Genomic DNA, 24,745 nt, shown 5'->3' on the forward strand with positions numbered 1-24,745 from the left:
GACAAGACTGTGACTGGAAGTCTAACAAGAAACCAATCCTCCTTGGGGCTGGAGAGATGGCTCAGTGGATAAGTGCACTGTCTGCTCTTCCAAAGGACCAGGGTTCAATTCCCAGCACCCACATGGCAGCTCACAACTGTCTATAATGTGCATTTCAAGGGATCTGGCACCTTCCCACTAAATGCACATTAAATAATAAATTAAAAAAAAAAAGAAACCAATCCTCTTCCTCCTGTAAGTTGCTTTTGTTTGGTGTTTAACTACAGCAAAAGAAATTAGAACATAAGAGTCATTTTTGTCTTTGTTTTTTAAGATTGAGTCTCATTATGTAGCTCTGGTTGTCCTGGAACTCACCAAGATATACCTGCCTCCAGGGTTTCTCTGGGTAACCCTGCCTGTCCTGGAACTCTCTGTAGACCAGGCTGGCCTCCAATCACAGAGATTCCCCCTACTTCTGCCTCCTGAGTATTGGGATTAAAGGTGTGTGCTACTATGCCCAACCTCACTTTATTTGTTCATTTGTTCGTTCATTCATTATGATTGAAGGGAAGGTTTTTATTGTAGACACAGAGAAGAGTACAGCATCTGGAAGAGCCTAGAGCAGGGAAAGTAGTAGACTAAACATGACCAGTAGACTGAACTGGGCACGAGAAAAGAAAAGTTGGGAAGACGAGAGAGGAAAAGAGAGCAAAGAGAGGGCAACGAGCCGAGAGTTAAAGACTGGGTTTATGTAGCCCTGGCTGACCCTGAATTTAAGAGATCTGAGTGTCTGCCCTCTGAGTGTTGCAATCAAAGATATAAACCACCACACTTGGTTAAGGTGTGCATGCATGTGTGTGCGCACGCGCGCACGCCCACGCCCATGCAAGCACTCAAGTGCCTGCGTGCATTCGTATTTTTTGTGGCTCAAAGCTCAGAAGAGGGCATTCTCCTGGAGCTCAAGTTACAGGCCTTTACTGGGATCGGAACTTGGGGCTTGGTTGTGTAGCAAGTGCTTTTAATAACTGAGCTATTTCTCCAGTCAAGCTTTTTGTTTAAATCTTTCGAATGCTTTAGCACAATCGTGCATGGCTTTACTTTCACGACTCAGGAGGCAGAAGCAGGTGCTATATATACTTAGTTCCAAGACTGCCAGGATTATGTAGACTGTCTCAAATAAGAAATTTGCAATTGTACACCATGTATGTTCTGTGTGAGTAGTTACATGTAAATGTGAGCACCTGCTTTACAGTGATCAGGTGGAGGCCCTCACCTTCTGCCTGGGGACAGTCTCTTTTTCCAAAGAAAACAAGTAATTCACTTGAAACAGGGTCTCCTTTTCTGCTGTGTGCACCAGACCACGGAGCCCCATTAGCTTCTAGGACTGGCCTTCTCCACCTCCTGCCTTTGTCATCCTAAAAATGCTCCAGCTTATACATCAGCCTTTTTATTTTATTTTTTTAATAAAGGAAAGTACTGTTACATACACTATTTTTATTCATATGTATTTTATTTTATATTTTTCAAGACAGGGTTTCTCTGTGTAGCCTTGGCTACCTGGAGCCTACTCTGTAGACCAGACTGGCTTCAAACTCAGAGATCCACTTGCCTCTGCCTCCCCAATGCTGGGATTAAAGGCTTCCGTTAATACTGCCCAGCTTCATTTTATTTTTTATACATCGGTGTTTTGCCTGCAATATCTGAGGGTATCAGATCCCCTGGAACAGGAGTTACAGTTGTGAGCTGCCACGTAGGTTCTGGGTTGCCTAGCAACCTATGATAGCATGTGTCGCCCACCAGGTAGCCACACCTGGTAGGCGTGGTTATGTTGCACCTTAAAAGGTTCAACCAGCCACTTCCGTCTCTCTTGTCCTCTTACCTTCTCCCCTTTCTCTTTTGGGGAGGGGGTCCTTCCTTTCCCCTATGATGTCTTACTTTCTCCTTCTCTCTCTCTCATCTCCACCCAATAAACCTCTTTCATATAAAATCTGCTGTGTGCATCATCATTTCATTTGGTCCTAACAGAACCTGGGTCCTCTGAAAGAACAACCAGTGCTCTTAACCGCTGAGCCATCTCTCCAGCCCCTTACACATCAACTTTAGTTGTTGTTTTGTTTTGTTTTTCAAGACAGGATTTCTCTGTGTAGCCTTGGCTGTCCTGGATTCACTTCGAAGACCAGGCTGGCCTCAGAGAAATCCACCTGCCTCTGCCTCCCAGAATGCTGGGATTCCAGGCATGCACTACCAGGCCCAGACACACATCAGCTGTTATGTGGGCTCTGGGTATTTGAACTCAGGCTCTGTTCACAGTTACTTTATCCCACTTGGCCATTCTCCCACCCAAGTTTTTCACTTTTATTTTGAGTCAAGTCAATTATGCCCAACATGACACAAGTCATTCAGACAAAAAGGGCTGGTAAAGGGCCAGAAAGATGGCTCAGTGGTAAATGTTCTTGATGCTCAAAGAGTTCAATCCCCAGAATCCACAGGGGGAAAGAGAGAACAGACTCCTGCAAGTTATTCTCTGATTTTTCTTTCCTTTATCTTTTTATTTTTTTTAAGACAGGGTTTCTCTGTGTAGCCTTGGCTGTTCTGTACTGGAGCCCAGGCTAGCCTTGAACTCAAGAGATCTGCCTGCCTCTGCCTCCCAGAATACTGTGATTACAGGCATGTGCCACCATGCCCAGCCTTCTCTGATTTCTTGATGGCATGTGCACACATGAAAAAACACACACACACAAAACAAAAATAAAATAGCTGGTAAACTTAATTAGGAAGTCATTGCTAATGTTGGCAAGAGTGGTTTTGCTGAGATCAGAAGGAAATGGGACATCAAAGAGAAGCACATAGTAAGTCTTAGAAATAGTTGGTATCAACCACTAAGGCACTTTCAACTGTTCTTAGGCAAATGCTCTGAGAAATGTAAAGAGCTAGAAGCTGGGCATGGTAAGTGGTTCTCCCTGACCCTGTCAAAATACTAGTATGTTCTTTGAAAACCTTATTTAAAAATTTTTATTTATTTATGTGCATTAGTGTTTGTCTGCCTGCAGAGGGTGTTAGATGCTCTGGAACTGGAGTTACAGACAGTTGTGGGCTGCCATGTGGTTGCTGGGAATTGAACTCCGGTCCTCTGAAAGAGCAGCCAGTGCTCTTAACTGTTGAGCCATTTCTCCAGCTCACCTCTCCCCCCCACCTTTTTTTTTCCCCCAGGACAGATTTCTCTGTGTAGCCTTGGTTGTCCTATAGATCAGGCTGGTCTCTGCCTCCCAAAACGCTGGAATTAAAGGTGTGCGCCACCACCACCTGGCTGAAAACCTGTTAAGATTTTTCAATATTTATGTTTTTATGCTATTCTGGTAAAAAGTGGAAATTTAAGAAAAGAAAATGGACATTAACGTTTATTTCTAGCCCTGAAAGAACAAAACGTTTATTTCTAGCCCTGAAAGAACAAAACAATTTAGTCATCAAATACAGTAGTTAATAGCAAAGTACAGTTAGTTATGTTGGATTAAATTAAAAATAGAAAGCAATATAAAATTTGAGAACGAACAGAAACAGGCTACTTTTACCCAACTTCTACCTACCAAAACAAGAAAAACAAACAAAAATAAATAAATAAAGTGACTACTTTCTGAATTCCAACCAATTTGTTTTTCTTGACACAGAATGAGCTTACTTGACAAGGTTACCATATTTTCTTCTGCTCTTTGGGTAGCATAGAGCAGCGAATAACAAAGCCTTGAGTTCTTTAAAGGCCAGGCCAGTGCCTGAATCTGCTCCCTCACTCTAGCATCATCTTTGCCAGAGTGGTCAATGAACGTACTGAAAGGAGGGGAAAAGTCCTACATACATGCTACAGAAAAACCATTTAATTATCTATTATAGGAACAGCGCTGACAGAAAGACCAATCTGCTTTGTATGGTGCTATGAGATCCTGTTAGAAAAACAAAAAAGAAATATTTAACTAGATTTTAGCAGTATTTTTAAATTTGGTATTTTTAAATGGTATATTACTTTCAAATAGTGGCTAGATCCTTCCTATTTTTAGTGGAGTTAGGGATCAAGCTAGGGGATTTGGGCACAATAAGCAAGTGATTCACCACTGAGCTACACCTCTAGTCCCATTAACCACAGTCTGAAACTACATTAGAAAAACTTTAAATGCAGGACATGGTGGTGCATGCCTTTAATCCCACTACTTGAGAGACAGAGGCAGGGGGATCCCTGTGAGTTCCAGGCCAGCCTCATCTATATGAGTTCTAAATTAGCCAGGCCTATATAGTGAGACCCTGTCTCAAAAAATAAAGAGAAAACAATTCTGAGACTGTGTGTGTATGCGGGAGTGCACATGGAGGTCAGAAGACAACTTGCAGGAATCAGTTTTCTCCTTCCACCATGTTGGTCCTAGGGATCAGGCTCTTGTGACTAGGCTCAGCAGAAAATGCCCTCACTCACTGCTCTCCATGGCCCTGTAACATTTTGACAATTTACTGATTACAGAGGTCAGTATGGTAACATTTTCATATTCAAAACCAGGTGCAGACTGTTTAAATGCCTGTCCTCTTAATTCTAACCATGGTCTGATAAGGTCTGAAAGCATCTGGCAAGAACACAGTGTATACACATGAGCCCATAAGGAAATACTTCTAGGGAGCTTAAAGATGCCTGTGGAGGCACAGCATGTCACTAGGTACATTTCAAGCAGCTTAATATTTTATGTTGGCAGATACATGATCCCTACTTTATTCCAAGAACTCAACGCATGAAGGCAGGGCTGTGCCAGTCATGGTGTAGTAGGCTGCAGCCACGCTACTTTTCACTGTTCCAGGCAGAAGGTGCTCTGTAAACGTAGCAGAAGAACAAGAGAAGATACCTTTGGAGCCACCACCAAGCCTGTAAAGGTGATAAATATAAGCAGTAAGGCAACAGCTCCTAATGACACAGGAGGACTACTAACGGAGGCTCCAGTGGGGATTCTTACTCTAAGAGATAACAAAAGAGAGGGAATACAGAAGGCAATTATTTAAAAAAAATAGGAATCTCACTTCATACAATTGTCTTTCAACAGGATCTCAACATTTTAATTTAAAATTAACTAATAAATCACAATTCTATATTGCTTTAAAGATTATTTTTAAAAACGACACATCTCAAAATTAACCATTACTATTAACTATTACAGGTTAGTTTATCCAGGTCAGGAGAGAATAAACAACAGTGCAGCTCCCTTAACCTCGGAGTCAGGTTTGAATGACAAAGTCCGTCGCCAGCAATGGACATGCAAATAACCATCCAAGAAATTGTAAAGACAAACCCCAAACTGCTTCTGTTGAGGGAATAGCCCTTGTGGAGTCACAGCGTAAGGCGGGGATTGGCATGTGTCCCATGTGGTCTCTATGACTTAGGATGGAGTGCCTTCTTGAGCAGTCATGAGACAACCAGTTCCACCATCTAGCTGGTTTTCTACTTTGTCGGCAGCATCATCAGCACACTCTATCCAGATGTTTACAAACAATGCTCACATCCAGAACTCAAGAGGCAGCACAGCTTCCCACCAGAAATAAACCAGTTTGTTTCTGTGATTTAGTTACAATTGTAGGAGGACAAATACAATCTAGGGGAAAATGAAACCCCATGGAGAACGGGCCATTAAGTGCTCTGTATGTTGAATTCACAGAAAACCTTTCCGTTACCAAAACCTAGCTATTTCTTCTAATCCCCATATCTTAATGGGAACAACAGGAAATGAAATCGCGCCCTTTTCCCCAAATACCCCAGAGAGCAAACTTATTCATTCATGATTTGTACTATGCAGAATGGCAAGCATGTGTCGAATTTGTTGAAAGGGGATGGTGGGGATAAATCTGAACCAACCACAGAGATTTCTTTTCTGTGGTTGCAGGAACATAGAATAGACAATAATACCTCCTCCACAGGCAAAACAACAAAGCAACAAGGAGAAGCAGAGAAGAGGAAAGACAGGAGGGGAGAGAGGGCAGCTAACAGCTAACGCTACAGGTCGCAGACCTTTTATTAAATCTTTAAAATAAAAAGTATTACTATCAATGCACACATTGCAGTTTTCTTTCTCCAGTTTTTTTTTTTTAAACAATGAATACTCTACTCATTTGGAAAAACAAAAACTAGAGTACCCAACACCTCAAATGACCCATCAAGTACTTTGCTATTTCATTTCTCACAGACAGTGAAACATTGATAATGGGCTGGAAACACTGTGACATTTCATTATTACAACTAGCCTAGAACTCACCAAGGTTCAAATCTCACTTGGTTTCTGCTAGTCCCAAATATTTTTTTCTTTTAAATAGAAAAAAGTCCTTAGCTTTTAAATTCTGAAAATTCATGGTTATTACTTGCCCTAGAGGGTGGAGGGGGTGTATGCAAAATAAGGGGTGTGTCAAATAAAAACCGACACCTAGAACCACAGCATACACAGACGCTCATTTCCAAGGAACAGCAGGGACGGGAGTGGCACCACAGTAACAACACACAAATCACTTTGGTTCCTAAAGCCAAATCTGAGGAGAAACAGGCAGAAAAGACAAAAGGGTAAGCATGTGTGTCAGTGGGATTTTTTTCTCTGTTATCAATGATTTAGTTATAAATATAGATTATTAGTCCTCTTTCTATACATGTAACAAATGTCAAACTCACTACCATGAAATTTCTAAAAGTTGACTCTTTCACATTTGTTAAAAAAGGTAAAAATCACAAACTTTCCCCCTTTCACTTTAAGCTCTGAACTGAAATACTACAATACAACAGCTGTCCTAACTTCTATGAAAAGTTAAAACATGCCAAGCTTCTCTGCCAATAGAAAGAGCTACATAATTTCTATCACATTTATCTTGAATTTAGGCACGAGAAAAACTCAAAGAAACAACTCAAAGGAACGGTTGAGAGAAGGGAACGTTACAAAGAAATGGGTCTGAGGAATGGAAGGCTACAAAGAGGTAAGACCAGCAGATGAACTACTCAGAAAAACTCGAATTTGACATTCAAGTATGAAAAATACTCCAAGGGAGACAATGAGCAAGGATCTACTGTAGTGAGAGTCATCAAAACAGTATGCAAAAGTCAAACGCTGTCTGCTGGAAAATGTAAGGCTAGGGATGCAGTCCATGGTTCCTTTTGGACCCTAAAGCAGGGGCTCATCTCAAAGTCACAACTTTCTTACTGCAATTTTCTCTTGGTCATCTTTAGAAAATAGTAGTTTGCTTTTTGTTTTTCTCCATGTGATGCAGACTGTCTCTTTACACCCCTCAGAGTAACAATTTCATGTATTAAAAGACTTCTTTTAGAAAGCAGGTAAGAGAATATGAGGCCTCAGTGATGACGTTAGCGGTTACTCTTCATTGCTTCTTTAGCTGCCAGGATCAGTGGCGTCAAGCTAGATAATGGTTTGGCCAGTTTCAGGAAGGGATGCTGCCAAATGGAGGGGAGAAAGGAAGCTTAGAAGTATTACTCATTTAGACATGAAAGCCCACAAATTACCTATGGATCACCCTTAATAAACTCAACATTTACGTTGATTCCTAAAATTCTCACACTCAGCACATGACTTTTGCAGCTGCAAGGAGAGCTAGTTTGTCTGTGGTATATGAGCTTGTTTCTGTCTACCTTTGCTCATTTTTGTGTGTACATGTGGAGGCCAGTCAATGTCAGGAGCTCTCCTTATTTTCTTATATTGTTTCTCAATGAACCTGGTGTCAACTGATTGGGTAGGCTGGTCAACAATCAATTTCTCGGCACTAGAGTTTATAAACACACATAATTACATTTAACTTAGGTGGCTGCTGGGGATCCAAACTCAAGTCCTCAGGCTTTCCTGCCAGCTCTTTATCAACTGAGACGTCTCCCCAGCCCTGGTTCTGGCTTTTAGAGCTAAAGTCTTACACAATGTAGCTTATCCTGGCCTCACACGCACCGCAATCTTATTGCCAATTTCTAAGAAGTTATTCCCTGACTTGCTCCCCCCCCTCTTCCCCCATCCTGGTCATTGCTTTTTAGTGTCTTGAAACAATGTTTCTTTATGTGTCCCTGGGTATCCTCAAACTTGGATCTCAAAACTCGGAGATCCTCCCTGAATGCTGGGATTAAAAGTGTGCACCATCATGCCTGGCTCCTTTTTATTCTCTTAAATCAGATTTATTTAATGTGTGACTGTGTTCTAGGGACTGGAACTTAGGCATTCAATTTGGTGGCAAGTACTTTTACACAGAGCCATTTAACCAACCCCCAGTAAGTTTTCCTAGCTGTGTAACTTCTACAGATTTAAGGGGCCACAGCCATAGTGCAGAAGGCAGAGTGCTTGCCTCACATGCATAAAGCTCTGGGTTTAGTCCTTAGCATTGCACAGGCAGGAGGCTCAACATCATTCTCTTATCTTCTGGATAGCACTGAACAGTCCAAGAGTTGATTACAGAACCTACTACTATGATTAAAAAAAAAAAAAAGAAAGGAAAAGAAATTAAAAATTCTTTTTTAAGGGCCAAAGGGATGGCTCAGCAGGTAAAGGCACTTGTAAAAGTCTGATGACCCGCATGCCATTCCTAAGACCTACTTTGTGGAAGGAGAGAACAAATTCTTTCAAGTTCCCTCCATGTATGTCTGTATACACACACATACACACAGAGTTAAAATTTTAAACTGACTTTAGAAAAACCTGAAATGCAGCAGCTGATGGACTCTTGGCAAGCGATCGGGAGCCATGAGCACTATGAAGTACATCTTCCCAAAGCTATCTTCACTGCATTTACCTGCAACAGTTCTTTGGCTGAACCTCTTTTCTCCACATCCATTTCCAAACACCGATTTAAGAAATCCCGAAATATTGGGGAAAGTTTTTCTGGATTCTGGAGTTCAGGAGTTCCATTTGTTGCTATCAGGTATAAGGCCTAAAAATAGAACATTTTGGCATATTAAGGTCACTCACAAAATGATAGTGCATCAAGTTTCATACTCTGGCCTCTGTCACCCTGTGCTCTCAGTGGCAGTCCTTTTTGTTCCCACGGACTCAGGGACTAGAGAGGCCAAGGGCTTTCGGCTCCTCAGTGCTCTCTGAGACCTTCACCACCTACCTCCTGATTCGTGCTGTTGATAGCACATGGATCTTCCGTGATGCAATACCAAGGGAGTCTAGGTGAGTTGCCCCACTCCATCACTATAGGTCTTTCACTGTGATCTCAAATGTCATTTCTGTCCTAACTTGTGGCCATTTCAGCAGCCACAAAGAAACACGTCACATTCTGTGACCTCTTGACCTCTTGATCCATGATGCTTCTTCAGCTGTGTGCTTATGGGCACACCCTCCCTTCACCAGGACTAGTAACTGCAGTAACTGATAAACTCCACAGTTCATCTTTTCCACCTGTACCTCGACACCAGCAATTCTGTGGCAACACTGAGTCCCAGATCCCCCTGATCCTCCCAGTTTCCATCATTCCTTGCGCGTGTGCGCATGTGTGTGCACACATACAGGCGCAACTTGTGCTTGTTAGTAAAGCACTTTTCAATTGAGCTTCACTCGAGGCTCACGTCACTTCTTTACCTACTTTACTTCACAGTATTCACTTGGCTGAATGTGGTTAAAGTTCTGATAACTTGTTCCCTAAGTCTATGCAGTTAAGTACAGTGATGGAAAAGGCAAAACCACTAAAACAGACATCTGCTTAAACTGGGTATGGAATCCCAGCATTCCAGAGGCAGAGGCAGAAGAACAACCTGGTCTGTGCACAGCAAGTTCTAGGCTATGAGCTTCACAGTGCAACCCCCCCCCAGAACTCCCCACCACAAAAAAACCAAAAAACAAAAAACCATCACCCAAAACAACAACAACAAAACCCCCCAAAAAACCCACAACCCAAATAGGGTAAAAATACCACTCACTATGTGTGCTTCCAACAACCACAAAAGATTTCCCTACTCCATTTATTCCTTTTCTTTTGGAGGGGGGGTGTTGTTCAACAAAGGGGTTTTTCTATGTAGCCTGGGCTGTCCAGGAACTCACTCTGTAGACCAGGCTGGCCTCGAACTCAAAGAGATCCACCTGCCTCTGCTTCTGAGTGCTGGGATTAAAGGCGTGGGCTACCATCAACAGACTCCTTTTTGTTCTTCCAGGGCCTATTTCTTTTCTCATGACTAGACTGACATTAAGATCAGTGAACAGAGTACCATTTTCATTGATTGTAGCACAGCAAAGGTCCACACAATAAAATAACCAACCCCTCTCTCACCTTAAACTTTTAATAACTTCTAATTATTTTGTTTCACGTGTATGGCTGTTTTGTCTGGATGTTTCATGGCCAGAAAAGGATGTTAGATCTCTTGGAACAAGAGTTACAATGGTCGTGAGCTGCCACCCAGGTCCTCTGCAAGAGCAGCCAGTGCTCTAACTGCCGAGCCATCTTTCCAGTCCCTCTTCCTTATCTCTTGAGCCTGAATCTTGGCTTTTTAGCTCTGGCTGGCCTGGTACTCACAACATGGCTTCAAATGTGTAGTTATCCGCCTGCCTCAACCTTTTGGTGCTATATCACAGGCCTGAGCTACTGTAAGAAAATTAATAATTTTTTTTTGTTTTGTTTTTCGAGATAGGTTTCTCTGTGTTACCCTCGCTGTCCTGGGCTCACTTTGACCACCATGCTGGCCTCGAACTCACAAAGGACTGACTGCCTCTGCCTCCCTGAGTACTGTTAAGGATTAAAGGCATGTGTCACTACTCCTGGCAAGGGAAATTTTAAGGAAGAAGCGAGTGGTAGAATATCATCCCTCAGCTGCTGGAATACTCAGTTCAATCTATCTTCTGTGTGAATACATGCTTTAACATTACCATCTAGGCATCCTATCTCAGAGACGTAACCTTTCCTTCATCCTTGGAACATGAGGTCAAGGTTCATTGGTGATAGCCTTCTTGCTATCCACAGGGTACCAGTGGCTCGACTGATAAGAGTGCTTGCTTAGCATGTATGATGCCATGGGTTTCGTTGTCAGCACCACATAGAACTGGGTGGTAGTGGTACACATTTGCATTTCCAGCACATGGGAGGTAGAGGGAGGAAAATCAGAAATTCAAGGTCATCTTCAGCACTTCTGTAGAAAGGTGATTACATTTAAATATCTAAAAACTTTTAAACTATCTACCCTGTAACTCAGAAGCAATATTTAGATACAGAGAAAGCAAGAGATTAGAGTTCACCAACCATATTCTAAATTCTTGTATAATGGCTAACATAAGCAAGTGCAAAATGTGTTTTGAACAAAAGTATTTTTTCTTGGGCTCGAGTGATGGCTCTAGGAAAACAAGGCACTTGCTGCCAAGCTTGACAACTTGAGTTAATCCTAGAACCCACAGAGCAAACAGGAGAAACCATCCCCACAAGTTGTCCTCTGACTGTCACACATTTGTAGTGGCATGACATTTTTTTTTTAAAGAAGGCAAAGTATTTTCTTACAGGAAAGCTGGTGCTGTATTGGTCTTACCCGTAAAGGATTTTCATTGAGGTATGGAGGTTCTCCTTCAACCATCTCAATAGCCATGATGCCCAGAGACCATATGTCAACTTTGGGGCCATAGGCTTTCCGTGTAACCACCTCTGGTGCCATCCAATACGGCGTTCCAACCATAGTGCTGCGTTTGCTCTGTTCAGGGGTAATCTGGGCACAGAAGCCAAAGTCAGCTACAGGATAAAGCAGAGCAGCAGGGTTAACGGCTTCAAGGGATGCGTCCACCATTCACTTCAGCAGACATGATGCACTGCCCCCACCCACCCTCTGCTCTGTGACGTTTCAAAATACGGCAAAGCAGGGTAAGGTTGACATTTGTTGAGGATGTGATCTACAGATAATTTTCACAATTTACTTTTGACAACAACATAATTATCAGGTCTTTTTCTTCTGAATAACTAATGCTATTCTAAAGAGTTAAAATTAAAAGAGGTCTAAAAAGATTACCCAAGGTGAACAATAAAACTAAGTGAAGTGATTAAATCTGGCAAAGTTCAGAACATGGAAACTACGCTCTTCCTTTTTTAGCTTGGTGGGTATTCTTTAATACTTTCTGTCAACATTTATTTTGTGTGTGTAGAGTGTATGTGTGAGTTTAAAGGAATATTTTCAAAAGTTCATTTTCTTTCACTGTGTGGGTCGTAGGAACTCAAGTCAGGTTGTCAGGCTTGCTAACAAACACCTTTACTGGCTTAACCACCTGGCCAGCAGGAACTTAAATTTAATCAAAGCTGAAATCACTATGAATCCAATTTAGCAGAAGGCCTAGAAAAGACCACACTTAACTGCAAATGCATGTGGAAGGTGCTCCAACCACCTCATGTACATCCAAGGAACATGGGACCTAGTGTAGTACCTGATGTGAAACTGGCGGGGATGTGAATTTACACTTTCTTTCCTTGTTGTTAAGCCCATTATCTCCTTATTTTATTGTTTAGATTTTACCCAGACAGGGCTGGCTTTGAACACAGATGTAGTCAAGAATGACCTTGAAGGCCAGGCCTGGAGGCACACGCCTTTAATCCCAGCAACTGACCAGGAGGCAGAGACAGGTGAATCTCTGTGAGTTTTAGACTAGACTGCTTTACACAGTGAATGCCAGGAGAGTCAGAACCACCTAGTGAGTTAGACCCTGTCTCAAAACAAAAACAAAACAACAATAATAACAAAACAAAACAAAACCAAAAAAGAATGACCTGGAACTCTTGAGCCTCCTAACTCAACCTTCTGAATGCTAGGATTACAGGTATGTGCTACCATACCTGTCTGGCATCTACTGACTCATTTAACCTATTAGCAAGGAGCCTGTAACACTTTGACTTTAATTATACATTTACTATTTATAATAATAGCAATAAACTGCTTGGTTTGTTTTATGTTGTATCTTGTTTTTAAAAACTTTACTTTCTTTTTTTGGAGATAGGGTTCCACTGTATAGATGAGATTGGCCTTGAAACTCACTGGAATTAAAAGCAAAAAGCCACCACACTGACTTTACTTTTAGTTTGTGAAGATAGGCTCCCATACTATAGTCCTCAAATTAGCTGACCTCAAATTAGCAGCAATCCTGCCTCAGCTTCTTGAGTGTTGGGATTATAGGCACCAACCCCACAAAATTATTTTTATCTTTTCATTTCAGTATATTTATCAGTTGAATTCTTAAAATTGAAAGCATTAAATATCAATGTTCTGCTCAACATTTAAGATAGTTTAGTTTTTTACAATGCTCTAGAACTTGCTTTATACATGTATTCAGTAATTCTATAAATGAGACTATTAAAAGGGTAACTGTTAGGTAAAACAGTATTTAGTGAAAAAGAGTGTTTATAATAAGGCAGGAACAACCTATGTAATCTTTAAAAGTTATTTAGTATGTGTGTAGGAGAAAAAGAAAACACACACACACACACAACTTGAGGCCAGATGAAAAACGCAATACTGTCTCAAACACTAAGCGGGATGCACAGCTTGGTAATGTGGATTTAATCCTCAAACTGCACATTAAGAAGCAAAAGGCAGGACTGCTGCAGATTCATGGCCAGCCTAGGCTACACAGCAAGCCCCATATCAAAAGAATTACAAGTATCTTGACCATTTGATTATCAAATAACATTTTAGAAAATATAGCTGAACAAGGAAGATGGAGGTGGGAAGCAGGCCCTTTTAGCAGATCTGATTTAAAATAAAGCACTGTGGGATTATAGCCCCAGAGGAAAAAACTGTGTCTGACAGATAAGATCTCAGGAAAAGGACATTTCCCCCCATGTTACCACTGAGGTTACAGTCTTCCTCTGATTAGACCATTGCCACAAAATTCTAAGAGGGTGAAGGGGCCGGCTGAGAAAAATACCCCAAACAATTAGACACGCAGTCATGAGTCTCCTATAAATGGACTCAGCAGCAAGGTAGCTCAGACACTGCTCCTCTGCATATTACTTTTACTTTAATTTCCAAAAATAATTCCCGATATTAGTATTTTCCTTATTGTACATCTGCAAAAACATACAAGCTCAAAATAAAGCAGTAACAGATTTGCTGCCCAGTTCATATGCACATTTAACAAGTGACCCACCCTTCACACAGCCAATTAGCTTTATTAATAAAACATCACTTCACTACTACTCACTAAGTTTAACCGAGCCTTCCATTCCCAAAAGCACGTTGTCACTTTTGATGTCTCTGTGGATCACTTGATTAGCATGTAAAAACTCCAACGCCTGTAAACACTGAACAGAGAACACACCTATCAATGAAGCAGCCCCAAGTCTAAGAAGTCACACACAGCTGCAACGGCCTGAGTAGTGCTGTCTGGTAGACCCTCAAAGACTTACCATTTGTAGAGCAAAAATATCTTCTCATTTGCAAAGTCAAGAAAAACAAACAAAAGCCACAACTCTGGCTGGGCATGATGCAACATGCCTGTGATCTCAGCACTGGGAGGCTGAGAAAGGATAATGGAGAGCTCCAGGAAAGCCCAAGTTGGACTATACCAAAACAACACTTTTTTTTTTTTTTTTTTTAAATATATATGAAGCCCCGCAGCACCACACACCTTTGAGTCCAGCACTCAGGAGGCAAAAGGAAGGAGCATTTTTTATGAGGCCAGCCAGAGCTACATAGTGAGACCTTGGCACACAAACACAAAGAATGAATTTCTGATTATTCTCACTAGGGCTGGTGGAGGGCGCAGTGGCACAGCACCAGCAAGCATGAGGGCTTAGGGTTCACAAAAACTAAATAAAGAACCCTCAGTATAAATCACTAGTCCAGACATTTTTATTTTAAAGATTTATTTATTATGTATACACAAGATCTCTTTATGCAACAGATCTTCTTATAGATGGTTGTGCGCCACCATGTGGTTGCTGAGAATCGAACTCAGGAACTTTGGAAGAACATCCAGTGCTCTTAACCTCTGAGCCATCTCTCCAGCCCCTACTCCAGACATTTATTAGTAAATATAAAGTGCAGGCCAGTGAGGTCAGCAGAATGGGCTTCCTACTGCCACGCCTAGATATCTGAGTTCACAGACTCCCACATGTTATCCTGACTTCCATATATGTGTCACAGTGTGTACATGACCACACATATGTGTACATATACAAATAAAAGTATAATAAAGAAATTAAAAATCTAAGAAAATCACTAGTTTCTTTACTTCGGTGGTCTTTATTAAAGCCAAGGGCAATGCAGATACTTAAGGTATTAAGCGAATACCTTTTGTTCATCACATTGATTCTAGTTTCCACTACTGAATTATACATTTTTAATGCTATCACATTTTATTTTGGAAAGTGTTCTATGTGGATGATATAAACCATTTCTCGCTGCTAAAGTCTGCCTGTGACTTCTACACCTCACAGGTCCATGTCTTATTCCCAAATTATCTTCCAGGAAGGAAAGGACTAAAGTTCTATTTTTGTTTTCACTGGAGGCAGCGTCTCACTATGAAGTTCTGGATAGCCTCAAATTTATAAAAAGCCCCCTATGCACCTCCATGCCCAGCAGGACTGAAGCTCTTATCTGTTGAAATGATAAAGGAAAAACTTAAACAAACAAACAAAAAAAGCGTACAAGAAGTATAGAGAGAGCAATTCTCTGACCCAAAAAACGTCTTTTTCACCTTTGCTAAGCACACATTACCTCGGCGACCAAATGGCAGGCAGACTCACCTCTCTGCAGACAGCTGCAATCTGTGCTTCATCCATGCATGTTTCTGTTACAACATCAGTGAGTGACCCGCCAGCAAGGTATTCCATCACCACAAACAACTCATCTCCTACCAAGTAACTGAAAAAGAGCATCAAAATACACATGGCTTCTAATTTCTCTAAGAGCATGGCTCACTGCACTGAGGAATTAAAATGATAATACAAAGAGCCAACAGTTCGAGAACTAGGAAGAGCACTAGAGAGGTACCACAGCACAAACCAGGATGTCCTGAACTGGGAGTGGTGGTGCACACCTTCAACCCCGGCACTGCCTCAGCAAAGGCAGATCTCTGAGTTTGAGGCCAGCCGGGTCTACAAAGTGAACACCCGAACACGCAGAACTATATAGTGAGGCCCTGTTGGGAAACAAACAAAACAAACAAAAAGTAGATGTCCTCAGCTGGGTGAGGACAATGCCAGCACTCAGGAAGCAGATATGAAGATCAATGTGAACTCGAGGCCAGCAGGCAAGAGCAAGATACTGTCTGAAACAAAACCAAACCAAGCCAGAAAAAAAAAAAAAGAACTTTTTTTTTCATTTTAAAGTTATAGTTTGCCCACATTGTTCGAGTATACACATAAATTATTGCAATTAGAATGATTCAATATAGGGGCTGGAGAGAAGGCTTCAGCACTGGCTGCTCTTCCAGAGAACCTCAGTTCAATTCCCAGCAGCCACATGGTAGCTCACAATCATCTATAAGAGGATCTGATGTCCTCTTCTAATGTACAGATGTATGTGAAGACAGAGCATTTATATACATAAAATACCTAAATAAATACCTAAACACCTAAACAAATAAATAAATGGTTTTTTAAAAAATGATTCAATGTAGGAATTATTTCACTGGGGCAAGCTAGGCATGGTAGCCACTGAGGTAAGAAATTGCAAGTCTAAAAACTCTGTCTCCAAATAAAACAAAACAAAAAAGAAGTGTGTGTGTGTGTGTGTGTGTGATGGGGGTGGGAGAGGCAAACAAAGTGGGAGGAAGACAGAAACTGACAAGAGCAACATCTAAAGCTAAGCAAACAACGACCCCAAGTCTAGGGTCTGTCTAAACTTCATGCTGTGCTGATGTGAAACATATTTTACTTAAATTAACTTAGGTGTATGGGTGTTTTGCCTGTGTGTATGTCTGCACACCAATGTATACCCCTAGAGGAAAGCAGAGGGTACTGCATCCTCAGGGACTAGGGACAGAGTTGTGAGCAGCCGCGTGGGTGCTTAGAATTGAACCCAGGTACTCTATAAAAATAGCTCTTTCCCTGTGAAATTATATAATTTTTGGTTTTTTATTTTCTTTTTTTTTTTTTTTGTTTTTTTGTTTTTTTGAGACCATGCCAGGCTGGAAATTATATTTTAAAAAAAGCAAGAAAATGGGTGGCTGGAGACATAGCTCAGTGTTTAGGGAATTTACTACCTTTCCAGAGGATCTGAGTTTGGTTTCCAGCACCCACACTAGGAGGCTCAAAAACACTTGTAACTCCAGTTCTAGCATTCTGACACTCTTCTGGCCTCTACAGGCATTGTCATGCCAAGCAGATACACACATACACAGAAGTTAAAAAAATCTTGAAAGGGGAAAGGGGCCAGGTGTGGTGGCCCATGTCTGTAGCGCTTGGGGAGGCAGAGGCAGGTGGATCTCTGCGATTTGAGGCCAGCCCGGTCTATAAAGGGAGTCTAGGACAACCAGGGCCACACAGAGAAACCCTGTCTCCAAACAATAAACAAAGTCAACTGCAATCTATACAATTTTATACTCTGCTTTTTATTTGTTGTTTAACACAATTTCTAAGCTCAGAATCTTGAATAGCAACCTGAGATGGAAACATGTAAAGTAATATTCGCAGGTGAGATCCTTGCAGAAAAGGACCTACACTGCAGTGTGCTGTTTTCACTTCTTCCCCCTCATCCTTTTGGCTTACTTTTCAGCATTGGCATTTTAATCTAAAGTGATCCTTCTGTCTCAGCCTTCCAATGCTGAGAATACAGTTATGATTCATCACTCCTGAGTTGATCTCAATTTTAAAGAAAATATTTATACTTACCTGTCCAAGAAGTTAACTATGTTGGGATTCTTTAACTCTTTCATCACCAGAATTTCATTAATGATTAATTCCTTCTTTGGTTGTTTCTGTAAATTAATCTGCTTGATAGCAACCTGTAATAGAAACAAATATGAACTATCAAAACAGCATTCCTAATTCTCTGACAAAGTTATAAGCACCAATTAGTCAAGCCAATTTTAATATGTATACCCCACACAGTGAGAATGTAGTCAAGCCAATTTTAATATGTATACCCCACACAGTGAGAATGTAACTTACTTATACATGTTTTTACATGTGTACAGCCTATGCACAGAGTTTTGTGATACAGATTCTAAATTATGTTTGAAGTGGTAGTTAAAACACTTTTAAATGACATTTTGTCTGTCTTACATGCGTGGGTGTGCATGTGCCATGGTTGCACATGCTGAGACAGAGGGAATGAACTCAGGTTGGTGAGTGCCTTTTCCTACTGAGTCATCTCACTGACCCTAGATATTTCTAGACATTTACTAACCAACCTAAGGTCGATCTACAAAAGAAATTAATTCTTAAAATTCTAAACTGGTAAATATTTTAAAATATTTCCTTATCCATGATACTAAACATATTCATTTTTGTACCCTAACATGGTAACTTGTTGACTCAACAGATCAATCCTTACAATGCACCTAAGACTAGGGAGACACTCTTCCCATCCCAAACCCTCTGGTAGCAGCCTGTACTTAAAATGCAGTGCTAGGAAGTCCACACAGGCAGACCCACTGGTTTCCTGGTCGGCCAGCCTCATTTATTTGGTGAAGACAGCCTCTGGTTATTGCATATTCATGAGCACATATAAGCACGCATATCCCATGTGCACATAACACAGTTCTACTCATGCCTTCTCCCTACACAAAGAGCTAACATGCAGACTTGAACAGTAGCTACCTCTTGCCCCAGAGCCACATCAGTTGCAGTAAAAACTGTTCCAGAAGCCCTGTAGGAAAAAAAAAAAATGAAATTTAAAAGTTTTTAAGTTACATCATTTACACAATTCAAATACTTCAGACTCTGAACAACTGAAAAAGATTTAACATCTTAAGACTCAAGACTTCTAAAACAAAAAATAAGGAAAACGAAGATGCAATCTTTATGGCCAAAACTTACATATTAAATATTTCAGGCCTATAATAATATAAGGAAAAAAAGAAGAGCACACACTCATAAATCTACTTCTATGATTAAGAAACAAACAAGTGGCAGGGCAGTGGTGGTGTCTGTAGGACTATGTAAATGGAGACACCCCCCCCACAAAACCACCAAGCCAAACCAACAAACAAACAAAAGCTAAACAAAGAACCCACCCATTCCCCGAAACCAAAAGTAAGGTAGGGTGTACATGTCTATGCAGCTCTGCTTGGGAGCTGAAGGCAGGAGGGTGATGCTGGCTAAGTGCTACTTTGGGCTTCAGAGAAACTGTCTCAGGAAAAGCAAAACTCAAACCAAACAATGAACCCTGTCAGACTTAAAGGTGCCTCTACTCTCTGTAAAAGGACCCTCTGGCCTGTATGCTGTGTATATCCTGGGTTTGATGTGTACCGTTCCTAGGCATTTCTCTGAACTTCTAATCACAAAAGGACATAGATATGTTTTTCAAGAAAATTTACAAAGTTTTGTTTCATGAGTTTCTTTGCAATTTCAACACTGGATTTATGATTGTCATTCATGCACATAAGAATTATTCTTGTTCATTTATCGTTATTATTTACTATGAAACGTCTCTATTATTATGCAAAAGCACAAAGATAAAAAAAGCTGAAGATGTAGCTCAGTAGTAGAGCCTTTGCCTAGATGCACAAGGCTCTAGGTTCAATACCCAACACACACACACACACACACACACACACAAAAAGGGCGACTTTCTTTTTTTTTTTTTTTGTTATTAAAACCAGTGCTTGGATTAAAATTGGAAGGGAAAATAAAACAAAAACCCAATATTTGATTTAAAGATTTTTTTTTTTACTGCCAATTAGCCTGCAATAAATATTGTAATTGCCTTTAAAATACATTGTATGTGTAACTTTTTTTACATGATCTCTCACCACCTATGGAAAATGATATACAGCAAAAAGCAATGAAAACCACATAGTGACACACACCTCTGTCCTAACATCAAGAAAGTTGAGGATGGGGGGTCACTGAGATTTGAATTACATAGTGAGTGTGGGGCCAGCCTGGGCTACACAGGGAAACCTTGTTGAAGAAGATAATGATGATGATGGAGGAAGTGAAAGGGAGAAGAACAGGGTAAGGGAAAGAGGAAGACAGGGGGAAGTAGGACAGACACTGTAAAGTTACAATTAACCTGTGCTGGATTACTTTTATTTTTTGAGACAGGATCTCACCATGGGCTCAGGCTAGCCTTCAATCTGCAGCAATCCTGCCTCAGCATCTCAAGTAATAGGATTACAAGTGTGTATCATAGGCAACCTAGAGTGCAGCTCTGCTTTAACAGTATCTAACACAACTGTGTTATGTATTCACACACTCTCCCAAAGTACCGCACAGAACAGCTCCATGCTGAGTTTCAGAACGGAGAGTGCTGTGGACATACACAGGCGGCCCTGAGTACGGTGTCAGAAAAGACCAACACTTACCCTTGCCCAATCTTTTCATATCTTGTGTATTTTTTCTTAGGGTCACCTATGCTCACAATAGTTCCTGTTTTAAACAAACAAATTAGAAGTCAGTTAAGCAAGCTAATTGCAAACAAAATTTAACTATTCCTTTAAATAATTCATGATTATTCCTTTTAATAACTACACTAATCATAAAAGTGCTTTCCATATACTGTTTCAAACCATCAATTGTTTCAAACAATTTAAATGCTTTAAACCATCAACACCAAAGAAAACTAAGTAAGGGATGGAGAGAAGTCTCCACAGTTAAAAGCACAAGACCTGGGCTCAGTTCCCAGCCCCCACACAGTGGCTCACATCTACCCAGAACTCCAGTTCCAGGGGAGCCAACACCCCTTCTGACCTCTGCTGGCACCACTTATGCATAAGGTAGACACACACACACACACACACACACACACACACACACACACAGAGAGAGAAAGAATTTTTTTAAAAGATTTATTTATTTATTACTTATGCAATGTGTGTTAGCATGTACACCTGCACGCCAGAAGAGGGAACCAGATTTCATGTTTAGATGGTTGTGAGCCACCATGTGTTTGCTGGGAATTGAACTCAGGACCTTTGGGAAGAGCAATCAGTGCTCTTATCCTCTGAGCCATTTCTCCAGCACCCGAGAGAAAGAATTTCAAAGTTAAAAGAAAGTGGCACACTTTTCCATCAGGTTAGACGTTTCCCCCCTCTCTATGTAACCTTGGCTCTCCTAGAACTTACTCTGTAGACTAGGCTGGCCTCAAACTCAGAGATCCACCTGGCTCTGCCTCCTGAGTGTTGGGATTAAAGGCGTGCACCCCCATTGCCCGGCCAGGTTAGATTTACTAATCACTTTCTTTAAAATCCTGACATTTTAGTAGACCCAATTGTCTCAGTCAGCCTGAAACTCACAGGGTTCTCAGAATGCAGGAGTTATAACATAACTAAATTAAAAAAAGAAAAAAAGGCTGTGAAATGACTTACTATCAAAAATAATAAATGAATAAATAGTCAACTAAATAATCCTTAACTGGTTTTTCAAACGTTTCCAGCCCATCTTCTACCTTTCTACTTAAGTATATTGAAATGGACTTCAATTTACTAAGAAATATTAAATTCATGAAATTAGAAAAATAATTTAAACATATTTACTATTAAGTCAAAATGACACATCACTGTCACTTGCTGAAGGTAAGACATGGACATGTGAAGCCCAGTCAGAGTCGTCTACTTAGGTCCCCACCAAAAGCAGCCACTTAACTACAAGCTTTAACAAAGTTAAAGCTTCCTCCATTTGTATCCCAGGGGGTGAAACATCAGGCTTGGGGTTGAATTTCCTTTCCTACTGTACCATCTTGCCAGTCTGTAAGGGACATTTTTATAGGTTTGCACTAAGAAGATGTAAGTGCACATACATACATACATACATACATACATACATACATACATGCAAAGCCCCTCTGATAGAGTTTCCAACTGTGCCCTTTAGGCAGAGACCAAGGGTTCTGCACACACTCAGCAAGTGATCCCAAATAAGCAACAAGTATCTCCAGCTTTGGGGCAAATATTTTTAAGAAAATAGTATAGACTGCATACTTAATTTCTCCATAATCTCTTCATCTGTCATCTTGGCTTTCTTTTTCTGCTTGTCTGAAGACTTGGCACCACTGTCAACATTAGAATCACCAACTGGAGCAGGAATAGGGTCGATGACTGACCGTGTGTAAATCTGCAGAGATACATAGTTTATTGCTGAGATTTGAAGAAAAAAAAACATTTAAACATTTTCAGATGATTTTAGCAGCAGAAAATTCATTCTTTGTTTATTTATTTATTTAAAGCAAAACTAAGTTCTGTCTCCCACTGTTTTGAAGATTGGGAACAGTACATTCAACAAGGAACACATAGCTGCCAGGGACAGTGGTGCATGTCTATAAACTAACACTCAGAAGGCAGATACATGAAATAATAGGACAGCCTGGGCTCCGATAAGACCCTGTTACAAATACTCCTACTTCCCCAAAACATGTAACTCGGAAAATAATGTGTAACATTTTTTTTTCTGACATGGCATGTATGCATTTTGAAAGTGTCTAGAAAAAAAAGTTTATGAAATTTCAGTGTGATCACATTAAAAGTACTGAGAATAATTTAATGAAAAAAAGCACACTTGTGAGGTTGGAGAGATGGCTGAACAGTTAAGAGCCCGGGTTCAGTTTCCGGCACCCACATGGCTGCTCGTAAACCATCAGTAAATCCAGTTCCAGAGGATTTGATGCCCTCTTCTAGCCTCCCCAGGCAACAGGGACACACCCAGGCAACACATCCATATACATAAAATACAATAATAATAATAATAATAGCAGCACACTTGCAGTGGGCATAGCAGCACACATCTATATTTGGGTAGCTGAGAGGCAGAGACAGAAGGATCAAGAATTCCAGGACATTCTCAACTATAAAGTGAGTTTGAAGCCAGCCTAGACTACCTGAGACTCTGGCTCAAAACCAAAACAGAATGACCCCAACATAGCTTAGTAACTGCCCATGTAAGTTTTACACAAATTCAATGATCATTTTCCTTAAAATACCTGTCCTGTAAGTCATAAAGAAAACCCAGTCTTCTATCACTACCTCAGTCTCAAATCTGTACTGAGTGGACCAGAGCCCCATGGTAGCACAAGTATCATCATCTTGCATTCTTCCTCATCATGGCAGGAAGGGCAGGAAGTTTCTCACTACCTGCCTCCACTTGAGGCCCCTACTCTTTTTTTGTTGTTGATATTTAAGACAGGGTTTCTCTGTGTATAACAAGCCAGGCTGGCCTTGAACTCACAGAGACCCACCCGACAATGTTAGCCTCCTGAGTGCTGGGATTAAAGATTTATGCCACCACACTCAGCTAAGGACCCCTACTCTTAATTCTCTTGATGAGTAATTTAACTCCCAAATGCCTGTTGATTAAACACACAGCCTCTGACAGCAAAGTAAGATACAACAATGACCTAAGTTTTAGATAAAATACTTAACTATATTGAGAAAGCTAAAGAAATACAAAGTCTTTAGAGTAGGGGGAAGAAATATTTTCTTTCTTTTCTTTTTTTTTAGGAGATAGGGTCTAGTGTCTTAGTATGGCCTGAAACTCACTAAGCTAGCTGGTATACAACTCACAGAGATCTACCTGCCATGCTACGATTAAAGTCGTGCACCACCACACCCACTCATGACATTACTTTTCAAAGTATTTTTATTAATTTTAACTTACTTATTGTGTATATGGGTTGCATGCACACACCTAATCTGCATGTAGCAGTCAGAGGTGTTCACCGTCTACCACACAGGTCCCCGGGAGTGAATGCAAAGCTGTCAGGCTTGGTGCCAAGCACCTTTACCTGTTGAAAAGTTTCTCCATACTACAATATTTTAAGCCTGAGGGCCTGATGTTTTCAAAACAAACAGTTGCAGGTCATCATTCAGTCACTCACTGATTTTGTATGATCTGGCCGAGGGGCAATGACAGGAGGAGCAGCATCTTCATCATCGTCATCTTCCTCTGTTACTACTGCTGATGTTTCTGATCCCTTTGTATTCAGCTATACTCATCACAGAGGCAAAAAGGAGGATAAACCAATAAAATTAAAAGGTTAAAATGAGGTTCCCTTTTAAAAAATAAATTTTAAACTTTCTTCAACTCATATAAAAATTATCGAATTTCACTGGTTCAGGTATACCCAATTAAAAAGTAAAAGTAACTTAATATATACAATAAGTATAATTTTCAGCGGAGAAGGGACTTTGCTAAGGATTGTGTATGGCATAACTGCTCTACCACTCAGAGCTCCCAAGTACACTGGAGGACTATTGCTGCTTTTCCATGAGCACACACAGTGCTCTATAAGGAAGCAATCTACTTCCTAGGAGCAAAGCCAAGGTCCTCTGGACTCTGTAGACATTTTGAGGGATTTAAAACATCATTTAACCAGTTAACAAAGCAAGAAAAAGAGCTAAGGGGATGGAGAGATGGCTCAGAGGTTAAGAGTACTGTCTGCTCTTCCAGGTCCTGAGTTCAATTCCCAGTAACCAGGTGGTGACTCACATACATATATAATGAGATCTGGTGCCCTCTGCTGACATGCAGGCAAAACACTGTACAAATAATAAATAAGTAAAATAATCTGAAGGAAGGAAGGAAGAAAAGGAAGAAAGAATAGGAGCTGGTCAGTTTTAACTATTTAGACTGTGCTACAGTTTACCACACATACTCAGAAGGGTACAGGTAGGATGTTTGGCAAAGAGAATATGCCAGCCAGTTCACCATATTCAGG

The 24,745-nt window shown here is 40.7% G+C and overlaps 1 protein-coding gene across 2 annotated transcripts in view; it reads right to left on the reverse strand.

Moving 5' to 3' along the window:
- Nucleotides 1-3,376: 3,376 nt before the first annotated feature.
- The window catches only part of Pak2 (p21 (RAC1) activated kinase 2), a 63,276-nt gene continuing 41,907 nt past the window's right edge, over nt 3,377-24,745 (reverse strand). For both annotated transcript variants that reach the window (XM_021645125.2, XM_021645124.2), the window contains 10 exons: nt 23,906-24,013; nt 22,017-22,149; nt 20,403-20,466; nt 18,694-18,742; nt 17,764-17,876; nt 15,676-15,793; nt 14,130-14,229; nt 11,480-11,676; nt 8,761-8,898; nt 3,377-7,426 (listed from right to left, as the gene is read on the reverse strand). In XM_021645125.2, the coding sequence (XP_021500800.1) occupies nt 7,340-7,426; nt 8,761-8,898; nt 11,480-11,676; nt 14,130-14,229; nt 15,676-15,793; nt 17,764-17,876; nt 18,694-18,742; nt 20,403-20,466; nt 22,017-22,149; nt 23,906-24,013 (1,107 nt within the window). In that variant the 3' untranslated portion in view covers nt 3,377-7,339. The remainder of the gene's footprint in view (nt 7,427-8,760; nt 8,899-11,479; nt 11,677-14,129; nt 14,230-15,675; nt 15,794-17,763; nt 17,877-18,693; nt 18,743-20,402; nt 20,467-22,016; nt 22,150-23,905; nt 24,014-24,745) is intronic.

This window comes from Meriones unguiculatus, chromosome 17, assembly GCF_030254825.1.
Source record: "Meriones unguiculatus strain TT.TT164.6M chromosome 17, Bangor_MerUng_6.1, whole genome shotgun sequence".
NCBI lineage: Eukaryota > Metazoa > Chordata > Mammalia > Rodentia > Muridae > Meriones > Meriones unguiculatus.